Source organism: Haemorhous mexicanus, chromosome 26, assembly GCF_027477595.1.
Source record: "Haemorhous mexicanus isolate bHaeMex1 chromosome 26, bHaeMex1.pri, whole genome shotgun sequence".
Lineage (NCBI taxonomy): Eukaryota > Metazoa > Chordata > Aves > Passeriformes > Fringillidae > Haemorhous > Haemorhous mexicanus.
Window position 1 is genome coordinate 4,361,522 of NC_082366.1, and position 23,229 is coordinate 4,384,750.

Below are 23,229 nucleotides of genomic sequence, written 5' to 3' on the forward strand. Positions count from 1 at the left end.
GGAGGGGGAGAACAACCCCTAAAGGGATTCATGGAGTGCTTCTCTTCTTGGGAATATTGCTCCTCTTTGGATTTATTTTGAAATGTTACCCTCCCACTTATTTATTTCTTAATCTTCATATTATCTAGAAATTCTTTAATTTATATATTTTGCATAGATAAGGAAGAAAAAAAAAAGGTGGTTTATATTTAGCATGCCTCTTGTGAATTTCTGTCCTTCTCACATCAACAGATAATGTTTAATCTAGTAAACTCTGGCATAATTTAAAATAGCACTCGTCTCCAAAGTCTTGTAGATCTCCAGCATTTGGAATGTTATTCTACAGGGAACCCATTAATTTTCACAAAAAGGTCTCAAAGGCCTGTATTAATTAACAGATCCAAGTAATCTACAGAAACTGAAACACTGCCAAAACACTCTGCACATACTCCCAGCTCATTAAAAATGCCAAAATCCTCAGTTTAGCATTAAATAATTCCCACAGGACTTACAAAAAAGCTTACACAAGTATGGTATTTAAAAATCATTTTAAATGCTAGGGAAATTTACAATGATTTATTATCACAATTACACATAATAAACCTTTCAGAGCTATAGCTCTAACCTAAGTTATAACTGTTACTGTGTGATAAACTGCTCCATCAATATGTCCTTTCCATATGGACTTTGTGCTCCCATTCTCTCACTCCTGCTTTTTAGAGAGCATTTTATTCAATCTGTCTAAACTACTACAGAAACAGACTCAATCTTCCACCACCATTGATCTAAAGAGGATGAAGAGCTCAGAAAGTGATACTGAAGATGGTAATGTCCAACCCTGAAGAGATGAGGAAGCAAAGAAGGACAAGCAGTGCATTGTTTAAACATAAAACCAGGCTGAGGATGCTAATGGATTAGAAATTGTTTGTAAAGACTTGGCACCTACTGTTTAACTCATAAAAAAACCCTCAGAAAGTTTCAATGACTATCCAAGCTAGGCCATAGTCCCATCTTTGTTCTACTCAAACTCTACCAACTGACATATTTTATTCTGTCTTCTCCTCCTTTATCCTTCTCCCCACACCCCTCCAAGCATGAATGACTGTGCACAACCCAGTTCCATTTGTGTCCAAAGTTCCCAACTGCAAGGTCACACAATTCTAAACTCGAGGCCCAAAACCAAGCAGTTTTATTTCCCAATGTGTCAAAGATAAAACATGTCTTCTTTTCAAGAAAAAAAACCAGCCAACCTAACAAAAACCAACCTGAAGACTTTCAAATCCTTGAATACTCCCCCAGTGTTACATTCCATTTTCTATTCTTTGGACTCTGTTGTGACTTCACTGTTCTATGAAGTATTTTCAGTACTTCTCCATCTACATTTGAATAAAAACTCTTTGTGTTGGTCCTTTCCCCAAAGACACACTTCATCTTGCACAATGCAACTCTGACTGCAGTTCTGCAGGCCTTGGCACACACACTCACATGAAAAGCATGTTGAAGCACTTCATTGTGCAGGAAGCTGAAACTCCACCAAGTATCACATCTGCTGAGTGCTCCATTATGTCAGCAATGGCACACATTGGGCTGTACAACATGGAATGCCTTAAATGCCTGAACCATCCTCCAGAGTGGTTTTTGCTCTATAAGCACATGCTGCACAAAATGGGGCTGAAGGACATTTCAGTATCAAAGGCACCAATTTTCATAGAAGCCATGCTAGCCCATATGTCATTATTAGCTAGTGAATTCAATTCAGACCCCAAAATCTATTAAACCATCCATTACTGCTCCATTTTTTAAGGCACACTGAGTTTCATGGATGTTTCCCTTCCATTAGATCAGGTGACAGCATTAAAACAACATATTTTGTTTCTATTTTTGCCCTGAGTGCTCAGAAGTGCAAGGAAGTCAGGTTTAGACAAAAAACTCTCCAAGTGGCCATCAATCTTCCTTCATTTGCTGTAGTCTCATTTGTCCTTCCCCTGCCACTCCTGAGAGGTAGCTGATCCATTCAAACACTGCTCACAGCACAGAAAGAAATTTCTGGCCTCCCTGCCTGCCACAAACACCAGCCAGGACCAATGCAGTTAGTACTGTGGACTAAAGGATGTACCATCCACAGGATCTAGAATTACCACCTCATTCCCACCCCTGGAAGTGTCCAAGGCCAGGCTGGATGGGGCTTGGAACAACCTGGGACAGTGGAAAGCTCCCTGCTTGTGGCAGGAGTTGGAACAACATGAGCTTTAAGGTCCCTCCCAACCCAAACCATCCTGGGATTTTATGATATGAATCTAGCTTGGAAAACTACACAAAACTGCACCAGGATTCTATGATATGAATCTAGTTTGGAAAACTACACAAAACTGCACCAGGATTCTATGATATGAATCTAGCTTGGAAAACTACACAAAACTGCACCAGGATTTTATGATATGAATCTAGCTTGGAAAACTACACAAAACTGCACCAGGATTCTATGATATGAATCTAGCTTGGAAAACTACACAAAACTGCACCAGGAATCTATGATATGAATCTAGCTTGGAAAACTACACAAAACTGCACCAGGATTCTATGATATGAATCTAGCTTGGAAAACTACACAAAACTGCACCAGGATTTTATGATATGAATCTAGCTTGGAAAACTACAGAAAACTGCAACAGGATTCTATGATATGAATCTAGCTTGGAAAACTACACAAAACTGCACCAGGATTCTATGATATGAATCTAGCTTGGAAAGCTACACAAAACTGCACCAGGATTTTATGATATGAATCTAGCTTGGAAAACTACACAAAACTGCACCAGGATTTTATGATATGAATCTAGCTTGGAAAACTACACAAAACTGCACCAGGATTTTATGATATGAATCTAGCTTGGAAAACTACACAAAACTGCACCAGGATTCTATGATATGAATCTAGCTTGAAAAACTACACAAAACTGCACCAGGATTTTATGATATGAATCTAGCTTGGAAAACTACACAAAACTGCACCAGGATTCTATGATATGAATCTAGCTTGGAAAACTACACAAAACTGCACCAGGATTCTATGATATGAATCTAGCTTGGAAAACTACACAAAACTGCACCAGGATTCTATGATATGAATCTAGCTTGGAAAACTACACAAAACTGCACCAGGATTCTATGATATGAATCTAGCTTGAAAAACTACACTAAACTGCACCAGGATTTTATGATATGAATCTAGCTTGGAAAACTACACAAAACTGCACCAGGATTCTATGATATGAATCTAGCTTTGAAAACTACACAAAACTGCACCAGGATTTTATGATATGAATCTAGCTTGGAAAACTACACAAAACTGCACCAGGATTCTATGATATGAATCCAGCTTGGAAAACTACACAAAACTGCACCAGGATTCTATGATATGAATCCAGCTTGGAAAACTACACAAAACTGCACCAGGATTCTATGATATGAATCTAGCTTGGAAAACTACACAAAACTGCACCAGGATTCTATGATATGAATCTAGCTTGGAAAACTACACAAAACTGCACCAGGATTCTATGATATGAATCTAGCTTGGAAAACTACACAAAACTGCACCAGAAAAATTTCCCATCACGTGAACAAGTAGTGCTGCTCGTTTCTGGGGCTGGTACTTTTGCTTTGGAAAGCAGAGATATAAATATGCACATATTTTACTAAAACACAGTTGTAGAAGAAGGCTATGTTAAAATAGCAGTGCTTGGAGAAGCACTAGAGCATTTGGCAGCATCAATTCCTGTAAATTTTTACTGAACATCTTAAAGTTGTCTTAGAATTTGATTTATAGTTGGTTAGCAGAATTATGAGGCTTGATTTCCCAGCACTTTCAATCCATAACTCAAACATTTGAAAAACCAAACAAATAGCAAACAGAAGCATGGGGACTTCATTGATTTTAAGTTTAAAAACCCAAACATATTTCAATTCAAAGAAGTTCAAAAAGAAACTGTAACTACAAAAGAGATCAATAAATAAATCAGAATGGGTTCATTGCTGTGGTTCCATGAGGGATAGCACACACCATTTAATAACAATTTCATTCTAGCAAAATGCAGCAATGCCACAATGAGCAGGAGAACAAGAGGAGCAACACACTGACCCTAACCCACAGTGCCCAAACACCAAGAATGAAGGACAAAATTTCAACTGCTAGCAAAAGATCAATTACTAACCAGAAGAGGGGTTAATAAATAATCAGCATTCACACACCCATAAAATGATTTGAATTATGGAATCATCAAGGTTGGAAAAGACCTCTAAGATCAAATCCAACATCAAGGCAGCACTGCCAAGGCCACCACTACACCCTGTGTCCAAGTGCCACATCCACACATCTGTTAAAGGGACATAGGGATGGTGGGGGGTGGTGACTCCACCACTTCTCTGCCCAGTGCATGACAACATTTCAGTTCAGGAAACTCCCTTTCTAGCTAAGCACAATCTTGCTCATTTTAATACAAGAAATTAATGGTGAATATTCAAAATAACCTCTATTTCTGAATGAATTTTAGAATCAAAGTACAAAAACAAAGCAAGATAAAAAACCACTGTCTGCAGCTATATGGAAAACTATAATCCATAAATTTTAATAAAACAAACTTGTTTTGTTTTGGACATTCTGTGCCTAAAACATGCCATTTCACACACAGATGGCTTTATTTTTAAGGGAAAAAACAAACCCAAACAAATAAATATCAACAGAAGTTCAGTCTGGAAATAGCCCTGATAAATGTAGAAACAGTTTCCAGTGCTGCAGTCCATTAACTTCCATGATTATGAGCTCTCCCAAGGAAACAAGGATCATCACAGCCTTAGACAAACATTCACCTGGGTGACATTTCTATTTCAAATGCCAACATTTACATCCCAGGGCCCAGAAACTGAAATCTCCATCAGTTCTGTTTTGATTATAAGTTAAGAGTTATCAATCTAATTGCTTTGAAACAAGCAAAGAAATCTCCAAAGGTGCAGATCACTGGGACCCCGAGATGCTGTGATTGCCTACAAACTCAACTTTTTTTAAAAATTTACTTTTCCCAAAGATATCTATTTCTTTACATGGAAAAATTCATTGCTAAGTACTAGAAAATGTAAAAAGTGCTGCATGAAATCAAACCAAAACTTCTAACCATCCTAAAGAAACTATTTGTTTCTTGACAAACAGTAGATCTGAATGGGTGTTAAATATATAATAAAAATGTAATTGGCTTTTGAGTTCACAAGAAAAATTCAGTATTGCAGCTTCAATGAGGATCTTCTTGTGAATAATTATTTAGAATTGTGTCAAAGTGAAAGAAGTGTCATGACACATATTAGTCACCTTCCAGAAATCCTAAAGTTTAGCATTTTTCTTTAAAAAAAAAATCCCATTATATGAATTCCCTCATGCTAATTAATATCTTTTTAAAGCTCACAAATATACTCCATTTGAAGAAAATCTCAACATCTTGTTCACAGTTTATGAGATATATTTATAAGCTGATTTATTTTTAAACTGTCTTTGGTTAGTGTATCAGCCCATGTGACATATGTCATAACAATTTCTTTTATTATTGATATCTTACATCTGTTCAATACAGAATTATAGAATAGCCTGAGTTGGTTGGAAGAGACCCACCAGGACTCTCCAGTTCAGCTCCTGGCCCTGCCCAGGACACCCCAACACTCCCACCCTGTGCCTGAGAGCATTTCTCATGTCCATTAGATATTGAGGTTTTAGTGCTTTTTGAGCCCAGAACTGTCAGATCACCACAGGACGATTGCTTTCAGTTAAATACTTATCAGAAAATTACTAACCCAGTCTATTCAGCCTTTTCTGCCCACAAACTATTGGGAAGAACAAGCAGAAGCCAAGCAATTTAGCAGAGTGACAGTTTCCAGGCATCACACCTTTGGCTCTATGAGAACACACAAGAGCCTCAATCAAGTTACAACCATATCTTTTTACAATCTTCTCTTTTGCAAACAAGCACTTCTTCTGCAAAATCTGCTCAATAACCATGAAGATAGCTAATAAAAAGAAAATATATTCTTTCCCTCTGTTGACCCTGCCTAAAACCAGTCCTTTTTTTCTGGTAAGGATGCTTGGTCACTAATAAAATTCCAGAGATACCCAGCTCTTTTATGTGTGCACCATAAATACACAACATGCCTTGAGATTATCCTTCAGATTATTGCTGCTGTGGTTTCCAAGTGCCTGTTCCAGCCAAGGCCTTCCCTCAGGAGCCATCCCTGGTGGCCAGAGCTGCAGACAGAGCTAATGAGAAACAAAAAGGCTTCTAAAGACCTCAAGCTTTAGAGATGAACAGGAAGGAACATTCACCCTGCAGGGGAAGAGGGAAAGGTGGAGCCAAGGGAACTGTTCACTCCCTTTCTGATTGCTGTATTGGATGGGAAAAGCTCCAAGGAGGGTGAGAGGGTTGGAGCCAGGAGTTCTGCATTCCTCCAAGTGTGAGCCACACAGTTCTCACTGATTATTCACAGAGAGCTCACTTTTCCTCTCTATTAAACTGCATTACAGGGAGCTAAACTGCTTCTGACATTTTCCCCTTGAGTGCTCCCTCCACAGAAACTGTGTCCAAGCTGTTGCAGAGCTGTACAATAAGTCTGTGGAACAATCTCTCCATTACAACAAGGGCCTTAATGCAGACAGAAATTAACTTAATTTGTATAGAAAACAGTGCTACTCTGCCATGGAGGGTCAAAGCACTCAACTGTGACTTGGAAGACATGAATTTAATTTCTGGATCTTCCACTTGGGCAATCTAGCAGGAATGATTTCACAAGAGGATAATGCTGGGCACAGAAGGACATGCATGAGCCTGGCAGGGCACACACAAACATTCTTCCCAACCTCTGCAAGTGATGTGGAGTGTACCCACACTTGCAGGCTTTAGGGTTATTTATCACTTGTTCTTTGCAGAAGGGTTAGAACTTCATGTGCAGTTTAAACACACATTCATACTACTCATAAAGGCCAGTCATGGGGAAAAAAAGGCATTCATTGCAAGAATTTTTCAAAGGAAAGTACTTGAATTTGCTATATGGCAAAGAGAGAGATATAAAATTTATTAACAACATTAATTTGATGCTAAAAGACTTGACAGGTTTATCTGGGAAAGTTAAATGTTTAAAACATCATGAAAAACCCTTACTGAAGTGTACAGACTGATCAGTCAGAGTGATCCAAGCTGAGCTGCTGGGTTTTGTCCCTTGTGTCATGGAAAATGCACTAAGTGACTTGTTAATTTTAAATTTAACCATCTCTAACATTAGTTTCTTCAACTATATTCAAAGGCTGATCAAATAGAGAGATGAAAATTAAGCATGAGAATCAGGAATTTCTTGTCAGATATACAAGGAGATAAAGATTAACCCAGGCTTCCACTCATATTGCTTTTGTTTTTGAAAAGACACACAATTTGAATAGTTCAAAAGAGGCTAAATTGAGTATTTGAGTATTTCAGCACACATAAAAATCCAATTCTGCAACTCTACCCTTCTTCAGCAGATGTGAAAATTAACAGCATAAATATACTTGTGAGTATTACCAGATTGAATTTATACACACTAATGAGTGTGTTTGTGGGCACCTTTTAGCACCCTCCCTTCAATATTTGGGATGAGATGTGCCCCTGAGCCCTCTTTTCTCCTGGCTGAGATCCTCAGCTCTCTCTGACTTTCCTCATATGAGAGATGCCTGCATGTATATTCCTTTAAAAGCAGGTATCATTTCTGTAGGAAAATTAAGCAGCAGCTCATGTTGCTAATGCAAATCTCCAATTCACTCTGGCTACTCATGCAAGAAATCAGCATATGATGGCACAATTAAAAAGTTTTACTGTTAATGGAAAAATGTAATTTAATTTTTAAAAAATCTTTTCTAATGCCCTAGGAGGCAAGAAGAGGGTTTAAATAATTAGTAAGGATTTTTTTTTAACCTCAGTAAACTCTTCAGCAGGAAATTTCATCATGAATTTTGGACTTTGAACCCTCTTTCCTACCTTGTGTTACACAAGGACACAAAGATTCATATGACTGATCACCTCTTGGTAGACAGACCCTATTCTGCTTGGCATTGCTCAGAGAGAGAATAAAATGACATTTCTTCCCCAGCTCTAAGGCAACAGAGAGATGGAAACAAATGGGCAGAACACAGGAAAAAGGGAGCCAACATTTGTCAGCCTGACAGGCAGCAGTCTCAGCAAACCATCAGGGTGACTGTTGTCAGAACTCCACAGGCATCACAGAGAAGGATATCAAGGGTAGTGACAGGACAGACCATGGCAAAGCTGCTCTGAGATGTTCATGCAGAGCTCTTGGCAAAGAGGAGCAGCAACAAAAAGAACCACCAAGATGTTTGCTTAAAAATCATCTGTGCTACTTCTGCTACTTTGTTTACAAACAACACAGTTGCAATGTCCTGCTCTTCCCACAAGTCTGTCTTACTTAAGTCTATAACTCTAAGAAAGCCAAAGTTGGAGAATGAAAAAGAAAGGACCAAAACATAGTCCAGAGCAAGTGTCAAACCTCACCAACAGAACAAAACACCTTGTTCTTCACACACTGCCCAACTCCCTGTGCCTCCCCACCTTACCTAGGAAATGGAAAACTTCACTTTTATCTAGTGCCTGTGGAACTCTGAAAGACTGCACACCAACACCACCCATCTGCAGCAGAACTTCAGGCTATAATCAATTCCAAAGAATTTCCTCATGCCAACACTCAGAGGATTCCCTGCCCTGCTTAGCTGGCTCCTCTGTGTGATGTGGATGTGCATCTGAGCATAGATTGCTCAGCTGTTAAGGAGAAAAAGTGGGAAAAGTGAACTAAAGAGGAGAAGAGCCCAGGGTTCTGCAGTGCTTTCCTGCCTTCATCTCTTGGCACAAGGCTCTACAAGATTGTACCTTTAATTTTAGTCACACAATTTTATGCCACAAGTCAATTTGCATGGTTCCCAAGGAGATAAGTTATAAAAATCTTCTCTGGGATCTACTGATAAAAACATGGGAAACCAGTCTAGTAAGATAGAATGATGAATTAGACCCTATTGAAAAGTTATCTTTTACTGGGCCAATCAGGAAATGTGAGATAATCACTAAACATTTTGTATTTGCTTTTCTTTACTATTATCTCCACCTTTCTATTTTGACTGAGCCTAGGAAGAGAATTAGAGCATTGCTTTAGGAAGCACTGTCCTCACTAGAACAATTTTCTATCTTTTTATTTTACAAAAAGTCAAATAAGGATGAAGGATTTGAGACATCAGGTTACATGGAAATAAGAAGAACATACATTTCCTCTTTATGCCTGTACACTAGCAGGTAAAACATCCCTTTAAAACATAGAATCACAGAATTTCTAAGGTTGGAAGAGACCTCTGAAGATCAGCAAGTCCAACCCAGCTCCACTGTGGTTCATCACTACTCCATGTCCCCAGGAGCCACATCTACACTCCTGAACACTTCCAGGGACACTTCCAGTGATTCCACCTCTGCCCTGGGCAGCTTGTGCCAGTGCCTGGCCACCCTGCCAGTGAAGAAATTTTTCCTAATATCGAGTGCAAATATCCCCTAGCACCTATATTAGGCCATATATTTACAGATTTGATGGCAATTCTCATTGTAAGGGCATCAAAGAACTGCAATGATAAACAGGAAATAAGATTTGAATGGAGGTCTGTAAACTCTGTGAGGGAAGGGAAAGAGGAAAAGGAAAGGGGAGAAGAAGGGGAGAAGAAGGGGAGAAGAAGGGGAGAAGAAGGGGAGAAGAAGGGGAGAAGAAGGGGAGAAGAAGAAGGGGAGAAGAAGGGGAGAAGAAGGGGAGAAGAAGAAGGGGAGAAGAAGGGGAGAAGAAGGGGAGAAGAAGGGGAAAAGAAGGGGGAAAGAAGGGGGAAAGAAGGGGGAAAGAAGGGGGAAAGAAGGGGAAAAGAAGGGGAAAAGAAGGGGAAAAGAAGGGGAAAAGAAGGGGAAAAGAAGGGGGAAAGAAGGGGGAAAGAAGGGGGAAAGAAGGGGGAAAGAAGGGGGAAAGAAGGAGGGAAGAAGGGGGAAAGAAGGGGAGAAGAAGGGGGAAAGAAGGGGGAAAGAAGGGGGAAAGAAGGGGGAAAGAAGGGGGAAAGAAGGGGGAAAGAAGGGGGAAAGAAGGGGGAAAGAAGGGGGAAAGAAGGGGGAAAGAAGGGGGAAAGACGGGGAAAAGAAGGGGAAAAGAAGGGGGAAAGAAGGGGAAAAGAAGGGGGAAAGAAGGGGGAAAGAAGGGGAGAAGAAGGGGGAAAGAAGGGGAAAAGAAGGGGGAAAGAAGGGGGAAAGAAGGGGGAAAGAAGGGGGAAAGAAGGGGGAAAGAAGGGGAAAAGAAGGGGAAAAGAAGGGGAAAAGAAGGGGAAAAGAAGGGGAAAAGAAGGGGAAAAGAAGGGGAAAAGAAGGGGGAAAGAAGGGGGAAAGAAGGGGGAAAGAAGGAGGGAAGAAGGAGGGAAGAAGGGGAAAAGAAGGGGGAAAGAAGGGGGAAAGAAGGGGGAAAGAAGGGGAAAAAAGAAGGGGAAAAAGAAGGGGAAAAAGAAGGGGAAAAAGAAGGGGAAAAGAAGGGGAAAAGAAGGGGAAAAGAAGGGGGAAAGAAGGGGGAAAAGAAGGGGAAAAAAGAAGGGGAAAAAGAAGGGGGAAAGAAGGGGGAAAAGAAGGGGAAAAGAAGGGGGAAAGGGGAAACCATGACATCTTAAAACATTACCTAAACAGCCTAGATGTTTACTGCTTATTTTTTTCAGCTTCCTCTTGGGTAGTCACCTCTCCACCATAATTCCTGGCATTTTCCTGGTTTCCAACACTGTGATGAACATTTCAAATGCCCTGAATACTGTTTGTGTGGGCACCTTTCTTTTCCCAAGTGAAGACAAGATAAACCATGACAGATGTAGCTCTGCATGTGGTGACTGCAGAGGTAATTTTTGTGGGAAACAATGCAAAAGTTAAAGCAAAGATGCAGAAAGCCAGTGAGGAGAAAGTGGAGAAGTAGGATTAAGGAAGATCCTTTAGCCACTGTAGATCTTAGAACATTCCTTGTAGGCACAGTAAGATTCACCAGGATATTTAAAAGGACACTGGAATGTGAATTTAATGCAGAAAATGAATGCCTGTGAGATGATTTGAGAAGTGGGAATCATTCAGCTTAGCAGCAAATAACCATGGTTTCCCAAGGGATTTCTCCTCCCCCTTCCCTAAGGGGCATTTCACTGAATACTGAGAAGTCTGAAGAACCAATGCCTGTGAGCTTGTGCAAACTGTGAATTTGGATTTGCAGGTGCTCCAGTTTCTATGGAGATGTAGAAGAACCCAATAATATCCATACACAAACCAGATTCTGTTCTGCCCTTCTGATATACTGGATCTGGTGAGAAAAATCTGGTCCTATAAGTCAACAGAATGTTGTTCATCTATCCTATGAACTACAACAAAAACTAAATTTTCATCTAGTGCATATGGATTTTCCCTTGTGTCTGTAAAATCAGACAGGCAATTATAATTACTAGAAATACATTTAGTGAATGTTTGGAATTTCTTTAGATAGGCAATTTTTATTTCATTCCCTACACAAATAATTTAATCTAAGTCATTCTTCTCTGAAAAATATTGATTTATGCATTTAATAACCTCTTGGAAAACTAGATTCAGAACTGAATAGCTGCTGTGCCAAACTAAAAACCCAAGCTCTATGTGCATTAGCTGTGTGCCCTGGGATTGGATCCTATAGCACCTAATAAGGTATGAGCTCCATTTGCAGCTCTACCCCCCAAAAATTTGCAGCTTCTCTTGTCTCTGAGTTCTCAGTCACCTGCAGCCAAGAGGATCCTACAAGTGACCCTTTCTTCAACAGAGATCTGTTCTCTTGAAGCAATCCTGGGAGCCTCAGGACTTGCTGAGTCTGTTATTCCTCTATCAAATGTGTTTGAAATTGAGGAGGGTGTTCAAAAAATTACTGTAGGAAACACTCAAAAAAGACAAAGCAGGCTACCTTAGAGCCTTTACCAAGAAAAACAAGACAGTCTCTCTTTTCCAGCACTTGAAAAGGCTGATTTTCATATAAAAGCAGTATTCATATAAATTTTTTTGTTAATTTAAATATGTTTTAAGTGCTTTTTTTCAGAGACAGATACAAGTGTAGTAACTACACCCCCCCAATACACACAGAGACTTTTCTAAGCAAATGGAAATAGTTCAGTTGCTTTGTTTAAAGTTTTTCAAGCACACCTTAAAATTCTTTTGTTCTTTACATGATTTTACATTATCACATTTTTTAAAAGAAGTATTTCAGTTAATTTCGGAGTATTATCCCAGACTCTCACTTTCTTTAAAGTAGCTTATTTAAATGAAAATCAACATATATTTGCAGTATATAAAACTGAACACACATCCTCTCTGGCAGGTTTCTTTCAGTACAGTTGTTGTTTCTCCAAGCAAGTTCTAAAGTGTTTCCAAATAGGTTTAAGGACATCCAATTTATTTTTATTTTCGAAAATTGCTTGCTGAAGTGGCACTGTATCCTTAAGGTGTGATATCCAGTTATGAATTGCAAAGAATACTTACAATTTCTCAGCACATTAAGTATCTCTGCTAGCAATAACTAGAAGCACTGGATAGAAGGATCTCCAGAAATGATATAAAAATATAATTCAAGAAAGGAAAGAAAACAAGGAATAACAAAGAATAGTCTTACAGGATCATATTTACCTGCTGCTGTTCAGTCATAGAATAATGGAAAAACTTTTAATTCCATGTTAAATAATTCTAGATTCACAAGTAGTTTGTAACAACATTGAGAAGTACTTTGCAACAGAAACCTGGCTGTCTCTGCAGGTGAAGGCAGACCTGTAACCAGGAAATGATGACTTGAGCCTGTGCTGCTGCAGCCTGGAGGGGTCACAGCTGGATGCTTATCCCACCTGACCCACTGAAAATCCTGCCCAGTGTGGAAGGTCTTCCTTCTCCTTCTCTATCTGGTTTGTGTTTTTTTAAACACACACTATTCCTGAACCTGGTGTCCTTCAGATAAGCCAAAGAACCCACAGATATTTGGGTGGATTTGTTACAGGCTCCCCTGAGCAGCAGCACAGAGACAGCAGCTGCAAGCTCTCCTTCATGCTTAGACCAGTATGACAATGAAATTTGGGAGAAACTTATGCAAACCAGACAGAAACCCAAAACTGAGCATCTGGGAGCCTAAGCAGAATCCTGTTGATGGAGGCCAAAGCTCACAGCCCTGTTGGGTTATTTCCTGCAAAATGTGGGCAGCTACCAAAGCCACTCTAAGTGACCTTTGCATTAGAAGCATTACATTCATAAAGACTTTTTAAAATTAATTTAAAATTATATTCAAACCTAGTTAATGTAACAGAATTGTCACAACTTTGCTATGAACTTTTACTTTTTTAAAAAATATTTTTAGGTTCATTCTTCCTCAGCTGCAGCTAGCAAGCCCTGAAATGTCATTGCTTACAAGCCAATCTAAATTTCAGCTCTTCTGATTTTTGACCCAGGGAAATAAACTACAATCAAATACAAATTGCAAAAATATTCAGCACTATAACTCAGTTTCATGGAACCAGAGTTTACAGTCAACTCTGGTTTCTGTTTTTATACCTACTAACCAAATCCCACTCTTTACATAAAAGATGAATCTCAAGCTGTCAAGTTCTGCCCAGGTGTTTTACTGTACTTACACTCCCACTGCACTTCATGATCAGCTTTTCCACTGTGTCATCCTTCAGAGAGGAAGTCCCCTGACTGCTGCCAGTAATTTTTCAGATATTTACTTACACTAAACGCCTCTCAATGACCTGTTGAAAAATAAAACTCCACATGTACATAATAAAATTAATGTTCTGTTCATGGTTCCTACCAGCTCACTGCAAGGTCGTGCACCTTCAGAATGCTGCTCAGCTGATACTGCCCAGATTTCAGGGGCTGAGTGTGTTCTTTAGCATGCTCAAAGGACAGGGCTCCTTCAGGATCAACAGGGAACTCTGAATCCTGCAGAAAACCAAAATTATTAATTCTCAGAAATGCTGCATAACTTCTATGCATAGATACATACTTCACAATGTATCTATTTATATTACTGTTTTGAAAAAACAAATGTATCTTATTTTCCCACATTTTTTTCTCTTCTCTTCAGTTTTCATAATTTTTACATCACTGTTGTCCTGATTTCGTTCATTTTGATTCATATTGGTAAAGCTGACTGCAGGCAGAACAACTGAAGGCTAATAATTAGTTCTTTTCAATTTATATTCCTGCATTTAAGAAAACTGGCCTGACATAAAACACAGGACAAGAACTGGGAAGGAAGGTTTATATCAAACCCCTCAGAAAGATTACAAGCATGGGTTATTTTCCACTTTTCCATGGCCTCTTTGTTTTCTATCCCTGTTTTCCATGGCAGGTTAGCTCCATGACTTGCATCCAGAGGCAAAGCTGCTGCATTCTTCTAAAGACCTTTCTTAGAAGTATAATGCCAATAAAAAGTCAAAATATGTGTAGCTAATTTACAGCCTCATTTTCCATTGGTGTGGTTTAAGGTATTTCCTAAGATTAATCAGCAGACTAGGAGATTTACTACTAGCTCTAATTAACCAAGCTAAATAGCTTTATTAGAAATAGATTGTCATTAAAGAAGGTAATGAGGGTAACTGTGCACCATATATTTTAAGGACTGCACCAGCCATTACAAAACCAGTCTCCAAGACACCACAGTTTGCTGAAGACCTGGCTGATGGCTTCTGTCTGCAACATTTTAGGACATCCTGCTGTGAGAAGCTTTAAAGGAGAGTGAAATCACTGTACTCTTTAAAATGCCCATCAAACACTAAGATTAAGGAGGGACTGAAATCACTGTGTTTTAATCTGGAAGCACACACACACACAGCAGGGATAACCACTAAGTCTTTTCAGTATTTCTTTGCACTAAACTTGATAGCAGCCATCCTGTTTGCTGATCGTTTGCAGCAATAAACATAAAGCAAATTTCACAACTACAAAGTAGCACAAGAAAATCTGTTTGTCTTCAGTTCCAGAAGCTCCACACCCTGCACTGTCCTACAAGGTGCTATTAACCCCAGCCAAACTTAGGAAGATCACCAAGCTATGACTTAATGATCAGTTTGAGCACATCTATTCCAGACCCAAGACCTGAAACAACTCCATTTCAAAATGCTCCAGTGTCTATAGGAATCATAATACTACACATTTGCACATTATTTTACTAAGCTAATCATGACCACAATTATTTTATAAACATCTGAAATGTAAGGAAAGGAAGTTGAAAGCAATAGCAGGAGAGTGTAGTAAAACTTTTACTGCCTGCTCCATCTTGCTTGGCTTGCTAATAAAAACCATAAAACTCAGCTACAAAGGTTGTGGCCACATAACTCCTCCTTATTCAGTTTATAATGCTGACATTTTTTCCTTTTTTAATAAAATAAACATGAAGATACTCTGTAATAGGCAGTAAAAGCCAGATTAATTAAAAAAGCAATGGTAAAACTGTTCAGTCTTCAAATTCAGGGCTAGTGCAGCTCTTCAGACAGTTTGTGAACTGGTGCTAACAGTAAATTTGCACTCGAAATTGCTCCTGACAATGTCACTTTTAAGGCTCTGCCACATCAAGTCGAGCCATTGCCTATGCAATAAAAACCCAGAAAGCTCCACTACTCAATGTCTGACCATGCCACAGCCACTCAATCACTTTTGAACTAGAGCTCTCATTAGCACTCATTGATAAATATACTGCAATTATTTTCTACTGTCAAAAGGATAAACTTCAAGCTCCTGCACTTCACTGGTTTTGTTTCTTTTACTGCAGCTATTAAAACCAGATTTGGTTAGCCAGATATGATTAATAATCGGGGAGGTTTGAAAAAGTCAGAAGATAACAATTATGGAAAGATCCATCACTGAAATGCAATAGCTTTCTTCCAGCCTTCAGCACTAGGGCTTGTTTAACTTTATCACCACTATTCAGAAAGTAACAGTGTAAAATGCAAAATTACTCTCTGCCAAGCATACTGCCCAACCCTACAGAAATAAAACTTCTGTTTCAGCTTCTGCTCAACTTCCTCTCAAAGGCCCAAGGAAATCACATTTCTCAGCTGAAAACTACCCAGCTGTGGCTGCTGCTGTTAAGGATGAGCAGGACACCCCAGTGTGGAGACTGGAACATGAGCTGTGCCCTGGAGGCAGCTGCCCTGGGAGCTGCACAGCTGCCCTGGGAGCTGGGAGCCACAGGACAAGGCTGGAAGCATCCAAGGCCAGCCTGGATGGGACTTGGAGCAACCTGGTCTAGCAGGAGGTTCCTGACCATGGCAGGGCATGGAATGAGATGAGTTTTAAGGTCTCTTCCAACTCCAACCATTCTGGGACTCTGACCAGAGAAACACAAAACAGCTCCCTGAGCCTTGCTCAAGACTGCCCATAGAACAAGGAGCAGCTTTAAGAGTGGAAGACAAAGGCTTGAGCTATATAAAAATGAATAGATAATTTCTCCACAGAAGGAACAATCCTTAAAAAACCTCTAACATTCCTTGAGCACCTGTTCTGTGTCAAAAGGAAATCTGTGCTGTACAGAAATACCCCGTGCAGCCTTCTTCCAACACCTCTACCATCCCAGCTACATGATCAAATATATTTAAACCCTTCTTTTGATTCTCTGTCACAGCAAATTGCATGACCAACAGTCTCTGCAGAGTCAACAAGGTGAGTGAAGAGTCACAGGAAATTATTCCAGAACAGAAATGTACAGGAATTCTGAGTGCTAGGTCAAGTTACAGTCCCAAGAAAGTGATAAAATGATCATCCAGCTTTTCATTTACTACTCCCTGATGGTGGAATTGAGTTTAATACATGCAATTGAAATTAATTTCTTAGTTTAAAATTATTACAACTCTAAGACACAAAGCCTATACCAGCACTGGTATGACCAGATTTTAAATATCTACTTCTGGTTGCCATTAAGAGCAGTTTTGAATACAAGTTCATCACATGTGAAAGAATAAATCCAGCTCTATTTTACTGGTAGTAATTCCCAGTTTGTCACCCTGATTCTCATAATCATCTCATCACCACGTTGTAACAACAGAACATCTCCTGTTTGTTTTTCAGAACACCATTCCATGTCTCACAGCTAATTAACCAATGTGTTCATACAACAGAGATGTACACACAGCTATGTGGATAACTTAATCTACCATAAACACTGCTGCAAAACTCAGCTTGATCATTTTGCAAGAAGTAAAAGAACATCAATGAGAATGCTGCAATAAATTATCATGATATGAGGCATGCAATCCATTTTCAGGGCAGTTTTCTAAGTCACAAATAACCATGTGCTATTCCCAAAGATATTTCCTATCCCTTCCTTTAAAAGGCCTATGTTTGAAAATCAACTACATTTATGATCAATGTTAAAATAAACAACGGTGCAATAAAATATAGGAACCTATTACAAATATAATTTTATTTTAGATTTAAATTTTGATTATGTTGCAATTAAACATCAGCAATATTTTAAGCTACAGCAGCTCAGGCTGCACACAATTCATCATGTTAAAGAGGCAGTGCTGAGTAAATGACAGACATCAAGTTACTTCAGTTTTATGAAATGCTCCAAAATATGTTGCAATATTGTATTTTTTATATTTTTTTTTAAATTTTCTTAGTGATTAATGTGAATTTTCTCTACCACAGAAGTATCCTACTGTAGAATCAACTAGAAAATCTAGATGTTTCCTTGATTTTCTCCAAGAAAACCTCAGTGCAAACAATACAAGACCATCCATTCATCCACAGATGTTCCAGAGGAAAACTCACCTGAATTCATTGTGATTTTACTCCTAAAACATGTACTGTGAAAGCCTGTGGAAAAACTCTTTTATTTAATGATTTCTTTTGACATGATCTCACCTGCACTTTTAACAAGAGAAAAAATATCTGCTCCCAAGAGCTCTCCTACCACTAGTAATATCCAAACACAGATTCTTGAGGTGCAATAAGTTCTAAATTTTGCCATTCTTTGATTAATTTCCCAAATATTAACAAGCAAATTTTATTTTTCCTCAAATTACTGTTCTCCTTCTCAGGCACTGTTGGGAAGCTCAGAAACTGTGTTTATATTCTCAGTAGCCTGGATACACTAATTTCTGCCAGGGCCAAAGTACCCACTGTAATCACCTCAATAACTGTTCTAAGGCACCCAGGGCTTGCAGAGGTCCATCCATCACTACAATGAACTGGTAAACACATCCAGGGGCCATTAGTTATTGATTTATTTGCAATTATGCCTTACAGATGCCGTCCATGTTCCCCCCCTTGGCACTTCATCATCCTGCCTCCATTTCAGGACAGCCAGTAACCATTATCCCAAGTTGCAGATAATGAGAAATAATGAAAACAAAGCTGTAAGAGCACTCTGACATGCAGGTACAAAGCTATCAGCTTGTCAATACTGCAGAGAAATGGATTCTTTATAATAAAGAGCTAATTAATTGATTACTGTACTTGTAAGCAATAAGTACTTTATCAAACTGTGATAAAGCTGGTTATCTATCACTGTTAACCACCAGAAATATTTGCAGCACTGCAGGAAGTGGATACAGCAGAATATGAAAGAGGTTCTGCCAGGCTGACTTCACAGAGATGCCAGCAGGGAAACTGAAACTGCTGGAAGTGCCTGAAGGGTGATGAAGTCAGTCTGCTCCAGATCCAGGAGGGCAGATGATGAACCCAGACCCAAAAGGGCTGCAGGCTGTCAAGGATTTTGGACCACATAAAACCCAGGCCTCAGCACTTCCCTGAACTACATTTCTACTTGAGCTAGACACAGCTTTTAAAAAACCCATTATTTAGAAATGATCCATTTTTTCAAGGCTGAAGGATTGACTGTAACTGCCAGTACATTTGTGAAATGCCTAACTACATTCTCTATTAAAAAGCAACTCTATTTCTAACCCAGAATGTCCTTAGATTCAATTTTCATCCACTAAATTCTATTCTGCTTCTGTCTGCTAAGTAAACATTGCTATTAAGAGTACATTTTGTCCCCTTTGTCACAGCCAGTGATGAAGAACACCCTAATTAAGCCTCTTCTAGTTGAAGATTACCCTGCTCATTGCAGGGGGAGTTGGACTAAAAGGCCTTTAAAGGTCCCTTCAAAGCCAAACTCTTCTGTGATTCTGTGAACTATAAAAGCACATTAAAAAAAGTATATTTTTGTTTCTCTTCATTTACCTAGTGATCCAGACTTCCCCTCCTCATGGAAAAAGACCTCACCAGTGTGTCATTTGATAAATTTATCAGTAACTCTAACTCAAACACAAATCAGATTTTTGAGATTCTTTTTTTCCCCCAAGTCACATACAAAAATGCTAAATAGTTTCTAGGAAAAAAAAAAAATCTCTGAATACATTTTATTATTCTCCATTTAAGGCTTCATGTCAGACTTGAACATACTAGCAACATTATTTATTTTGGTTTTGTACAATTCCACAACTGTATCTTCTACAATCATGGGATCATTTGCATTGATTGTAGCTGATTATTTATAGTTTTCAGTTCTATTATTTTGTTTCACCATTTCTTGAGGCACTTTTTTACATTTTAAATATAGTTTTGAAAGTAACCACAGATTGCTGGTACAATCTCCCTGTGACAATTTTTTACAACAGAAGGAGACAAAAAACCAGAATAAGTTTATCACCACCTGATAAACTACAAAATTGAAACACTGAGCTTTCAAGTGGGATAGCAGAAACTTCAAGATTTTATTCAATTCCTGAAACCTAGCCCATGTACTCTCAATAGAAAGGCAATTTGTTCATGTGGGTTAGGACAGATGGCATGGGGACCTAAAATGAGTTTTACTCTGACAAACAGCAATTGTTCCCCCAATGGATCTGTGCTTTTCCTGCATTCAGAATCAGAGATCCTTAGAAAGAATGTAGGTAGCAGTTTTTATTGCTTTTTATTGCCATTAGCCCCTCAAACCCACACAAGTCTGAGATGGAACTAGGGGATCTTTTGTCTTTTTTTGGTGTCTCTCCAAAGCTGTTTCTATCGAGAAGTTCTCTGTTCCACCCTGTCTGCTGGCTTCAAGCCAGGGCATGGACATCTTGTAGCACAGAACAATTTCTACACCAGGTGGGAAGGAGGCCTGTGAATTCCCTTCCAGACTGCCATGTCATCACTATATGCATTGTTCCTAAATTATCTCCAAGAGTTAAGTCATCTAAATAGAATTTTAAAAAAATTATAATTATTACACACCAGAAGTCTGGAAATATAGTGTAGACATTTTCACATTAACTAGTACCACTGATAAACTAAATATTTTCCATGGTTCTGGATTTTTAAAATACTATGAACTGTGATTTTACATAGTGATTTTTTCTTATCTCTTTTTTTGTTGGAATGAACTCTTGAGAGATTCCCATCACAGCAAATCTCAGTTTTTGCTGTACTGCTTCAAGAGAACAATTTTTTCAGTGGTGCTACAGAAACATGAGGGAGATTTGCTTTGTAGTGAGTGAAGGATTGCTGCAAAAATAGAAACAGCTTCAGGTTTCTAGTAAATTATAAATGTCTGACTGGCTGATCTGCTTTGGTAATTTAATGTATATAGCACATTATCTGAGCTATATATACACAAGGAAACAATGGAAACAATAAATACAGAGCTGTGGTGGAAAACATACACAAGAAATGCAAACTGAAACTGTGCACTGAGTATCTGGTGTTGTGCTGTCACTTCTGCATGGTGTGGCCTTTGCTCTGAGTAACAGAATTCTGCAAGCAGGCTTTCAAACTGGGGTGTTCAAACTTTGTCATTCAGCACCTTTACTGAAAGGGTTTAGAGAATTTACAAAGAGCAGAGGTAGGAAAGAGGAGAGCTGCTAGGGAGGAGAGAGGACTTCAGAAAGGGAACAGGAAAAATGGCATTTTTCTGAATGAGCTGTGAAACCACTCGCCTCATTCTGCTTTTTAGCCCCCAAGCTCAGAGATCATGGCCAAACTCCACAGTGAGATCTTAAACTGCACCTCTGAAACACAAATTTGAACATGAGAAGATTCCTAAAGTGTCCACAAAATTGTTTAGCAGTTGTGCTTCACAAAATGGTTCCATGTAGTGGAAACAAATCTGAATTGCCTTCGTTGTCTGAGCAGCACATGAGTTATTTCTGCTCCTCTGGTGTAAAAGCTCACCTGCACAGCCATCAGTCCAGGCTGGGCTGCAGCAGCAATCTGCCCAACCACAGCCTCCCTGCTGACAGGGGATGCCCTTTGTTTGCTGCATGGAAGAGCAGGTAAGAGCAACTTATTATAAGAGCAACCATGATTATATAACAACGAGTTTTCATCATGAGCAAACCTGTCAAGCCTGGATTCAAACTGGAAATCCAATTACAAAGAGGCCTGTGACCCATTAACATTGTCTTACAGTATGTGACACTCCAATGAAACAGTGTCCCATTTTCTGGAGGAAATGCTCTGATTATTAATTCATAAACTGTTTGGAGTAAAGACTTAACATTTTATTTCATTTCATTGTTTTCAAACAGAAACAATTAAGATTTTACTTTCCACTCCCAGAAGTGCTGTTTGGATATACAAGACAAACAGCCCTGAACACTGTGAGCCGTGCCAGAGCTCTTAGGCTATGTTAGAGATTTGTTACCATGAAAACTAAATGCTAATGTTCAATTTCATTTTCCTTAAAGTGATGTTGACATATGCAAAAGCTTTGTTTAAATATTGGAAAAAAAGATTGAAACACCAAAATCCATGACTTACTGCAGAATAGTTAATTTAAAATATAAATACCACAGTCAGCACCTGAGCCTTTCCCTCCAGATTTTGGGGTCTGAGCTCTTACTTCCTATTTCAATCACATTTCACTAATTTGAAAGGGATCTAGTTTTATCCATTAATAACTCTAGCTGAACTACATTAAAATTAAAAAAAAAAAAAAAACCACCAAAAACAACCAAAAAACCTAATTAGGGTTAAGTTTGGCCTCATTTAATCTACTTTTTTTTTTGTTAAGTATATCAAGCAGTAGTTCATGTATTGCCTTTTTAGCCACATCCATGAACAACAAGCTACAGTTAATCTTAGACTGGAAATTAATCTACAGTTAATCTTAGACTGGAAGTTAATCTACAGTTAATCTTAGACTGGAAGAATTCTCCTTTTAAAACAGTGGTGATTATTTTCCCAGTTCAAATACAATTACCATTCTGAACATTTTGACTTGCAATCGTGTATCAATTACATCTAACACTTTTAAGTGTTTTATCAATACCCAAAACCACCAAGCAAATCACTGATTTGAAAATTAAAACTCAGCATAAAGAGTTTCTAAATTATTACACAACTCTTCCCAACTCCTGCATCATAAACTTTTCATTATGAAACAGACCTTGAGAAAAAAATAGAAGATTTATAATTGGAAATAGGCCTTTGTGGAATTTAGATTTTTTTATTTTTTTTGTCTCATACAAGAAGAAGGACTTGCTAAAAACCATGGCCATTTTTGAAGTGAAATGAAATTTGCACCAATAGCATTGTAACTGAGGTACCCAACAATATTGATGTCTTGTGCAGAGCATTCTACACATTCTGCTAGTTAGTGCCTCTGCTTCCTTGAAAGAAAGGGGGATCCTGGCAGAAGCTGAACATTCCAAAGAGCACTGGAATGGCACAGTTAGAGACTTTGGACTGGCAGAATTCCCCTCAGGGGCTGTAAGCACTGCACACCTGTCAGTGAACAAACAAACACAACGAAACCTTTCTCCTCCTCTTCCCCCCACAACTCCCACCTGGTTTCCAAGAGAAATGTTAAGGTCTTGACACTTTAATTAAAGGGAAAACAAAGTGTTGGTCCTGAGTTAATGAAATTGCTCAATTATGGTCTCAAAGGCCAACAGAGCTGACGTGACCAGCAGCTGAGCAAGCACCATCCCACCTCCTGCTCTGGGGGGTCTGCAGGGAGCCTCTGGTGCCACTGCAAAGTTCTCTCTGAACTCAGGCAGAGTCAAATCCCATCCTACAGCCCAGCCTGAATGAGGGAACTCTGCAGGAACTCTGAGGAATAAAGGAAACCCTCCTTACTCTCTCCATCTGTCTGTCCTGAGGAAGACAGCAGCAGCTGTTTGTAAAAGCAAAAAAAACCAAACAT

At 38.9% G+C, this 23,229-nt stretch overlaps 1 protein-coding gene across 1 annotated transcript in view; it reads right to left on the bottom strand.

The window, feature by feature from the left end:
• Positions 1-23,229, bottom strand: part of SPAG16 (sperm associated antigen 16) — a 328,751-nt gene that overhangs the window by 279,712 nt on the left and 25,810 nt on the right. The window contains exon 10 of the mRNA XM_059868228.1: positions 13,903-14,033. Within this exon, the coding sequence (XP_059724211.1) occupies positions 13,903-14,033 (131 nt within the window). The remainder of the gene's footprint in view (positions 1-13,902; positions 14,034-23,229) is intronic.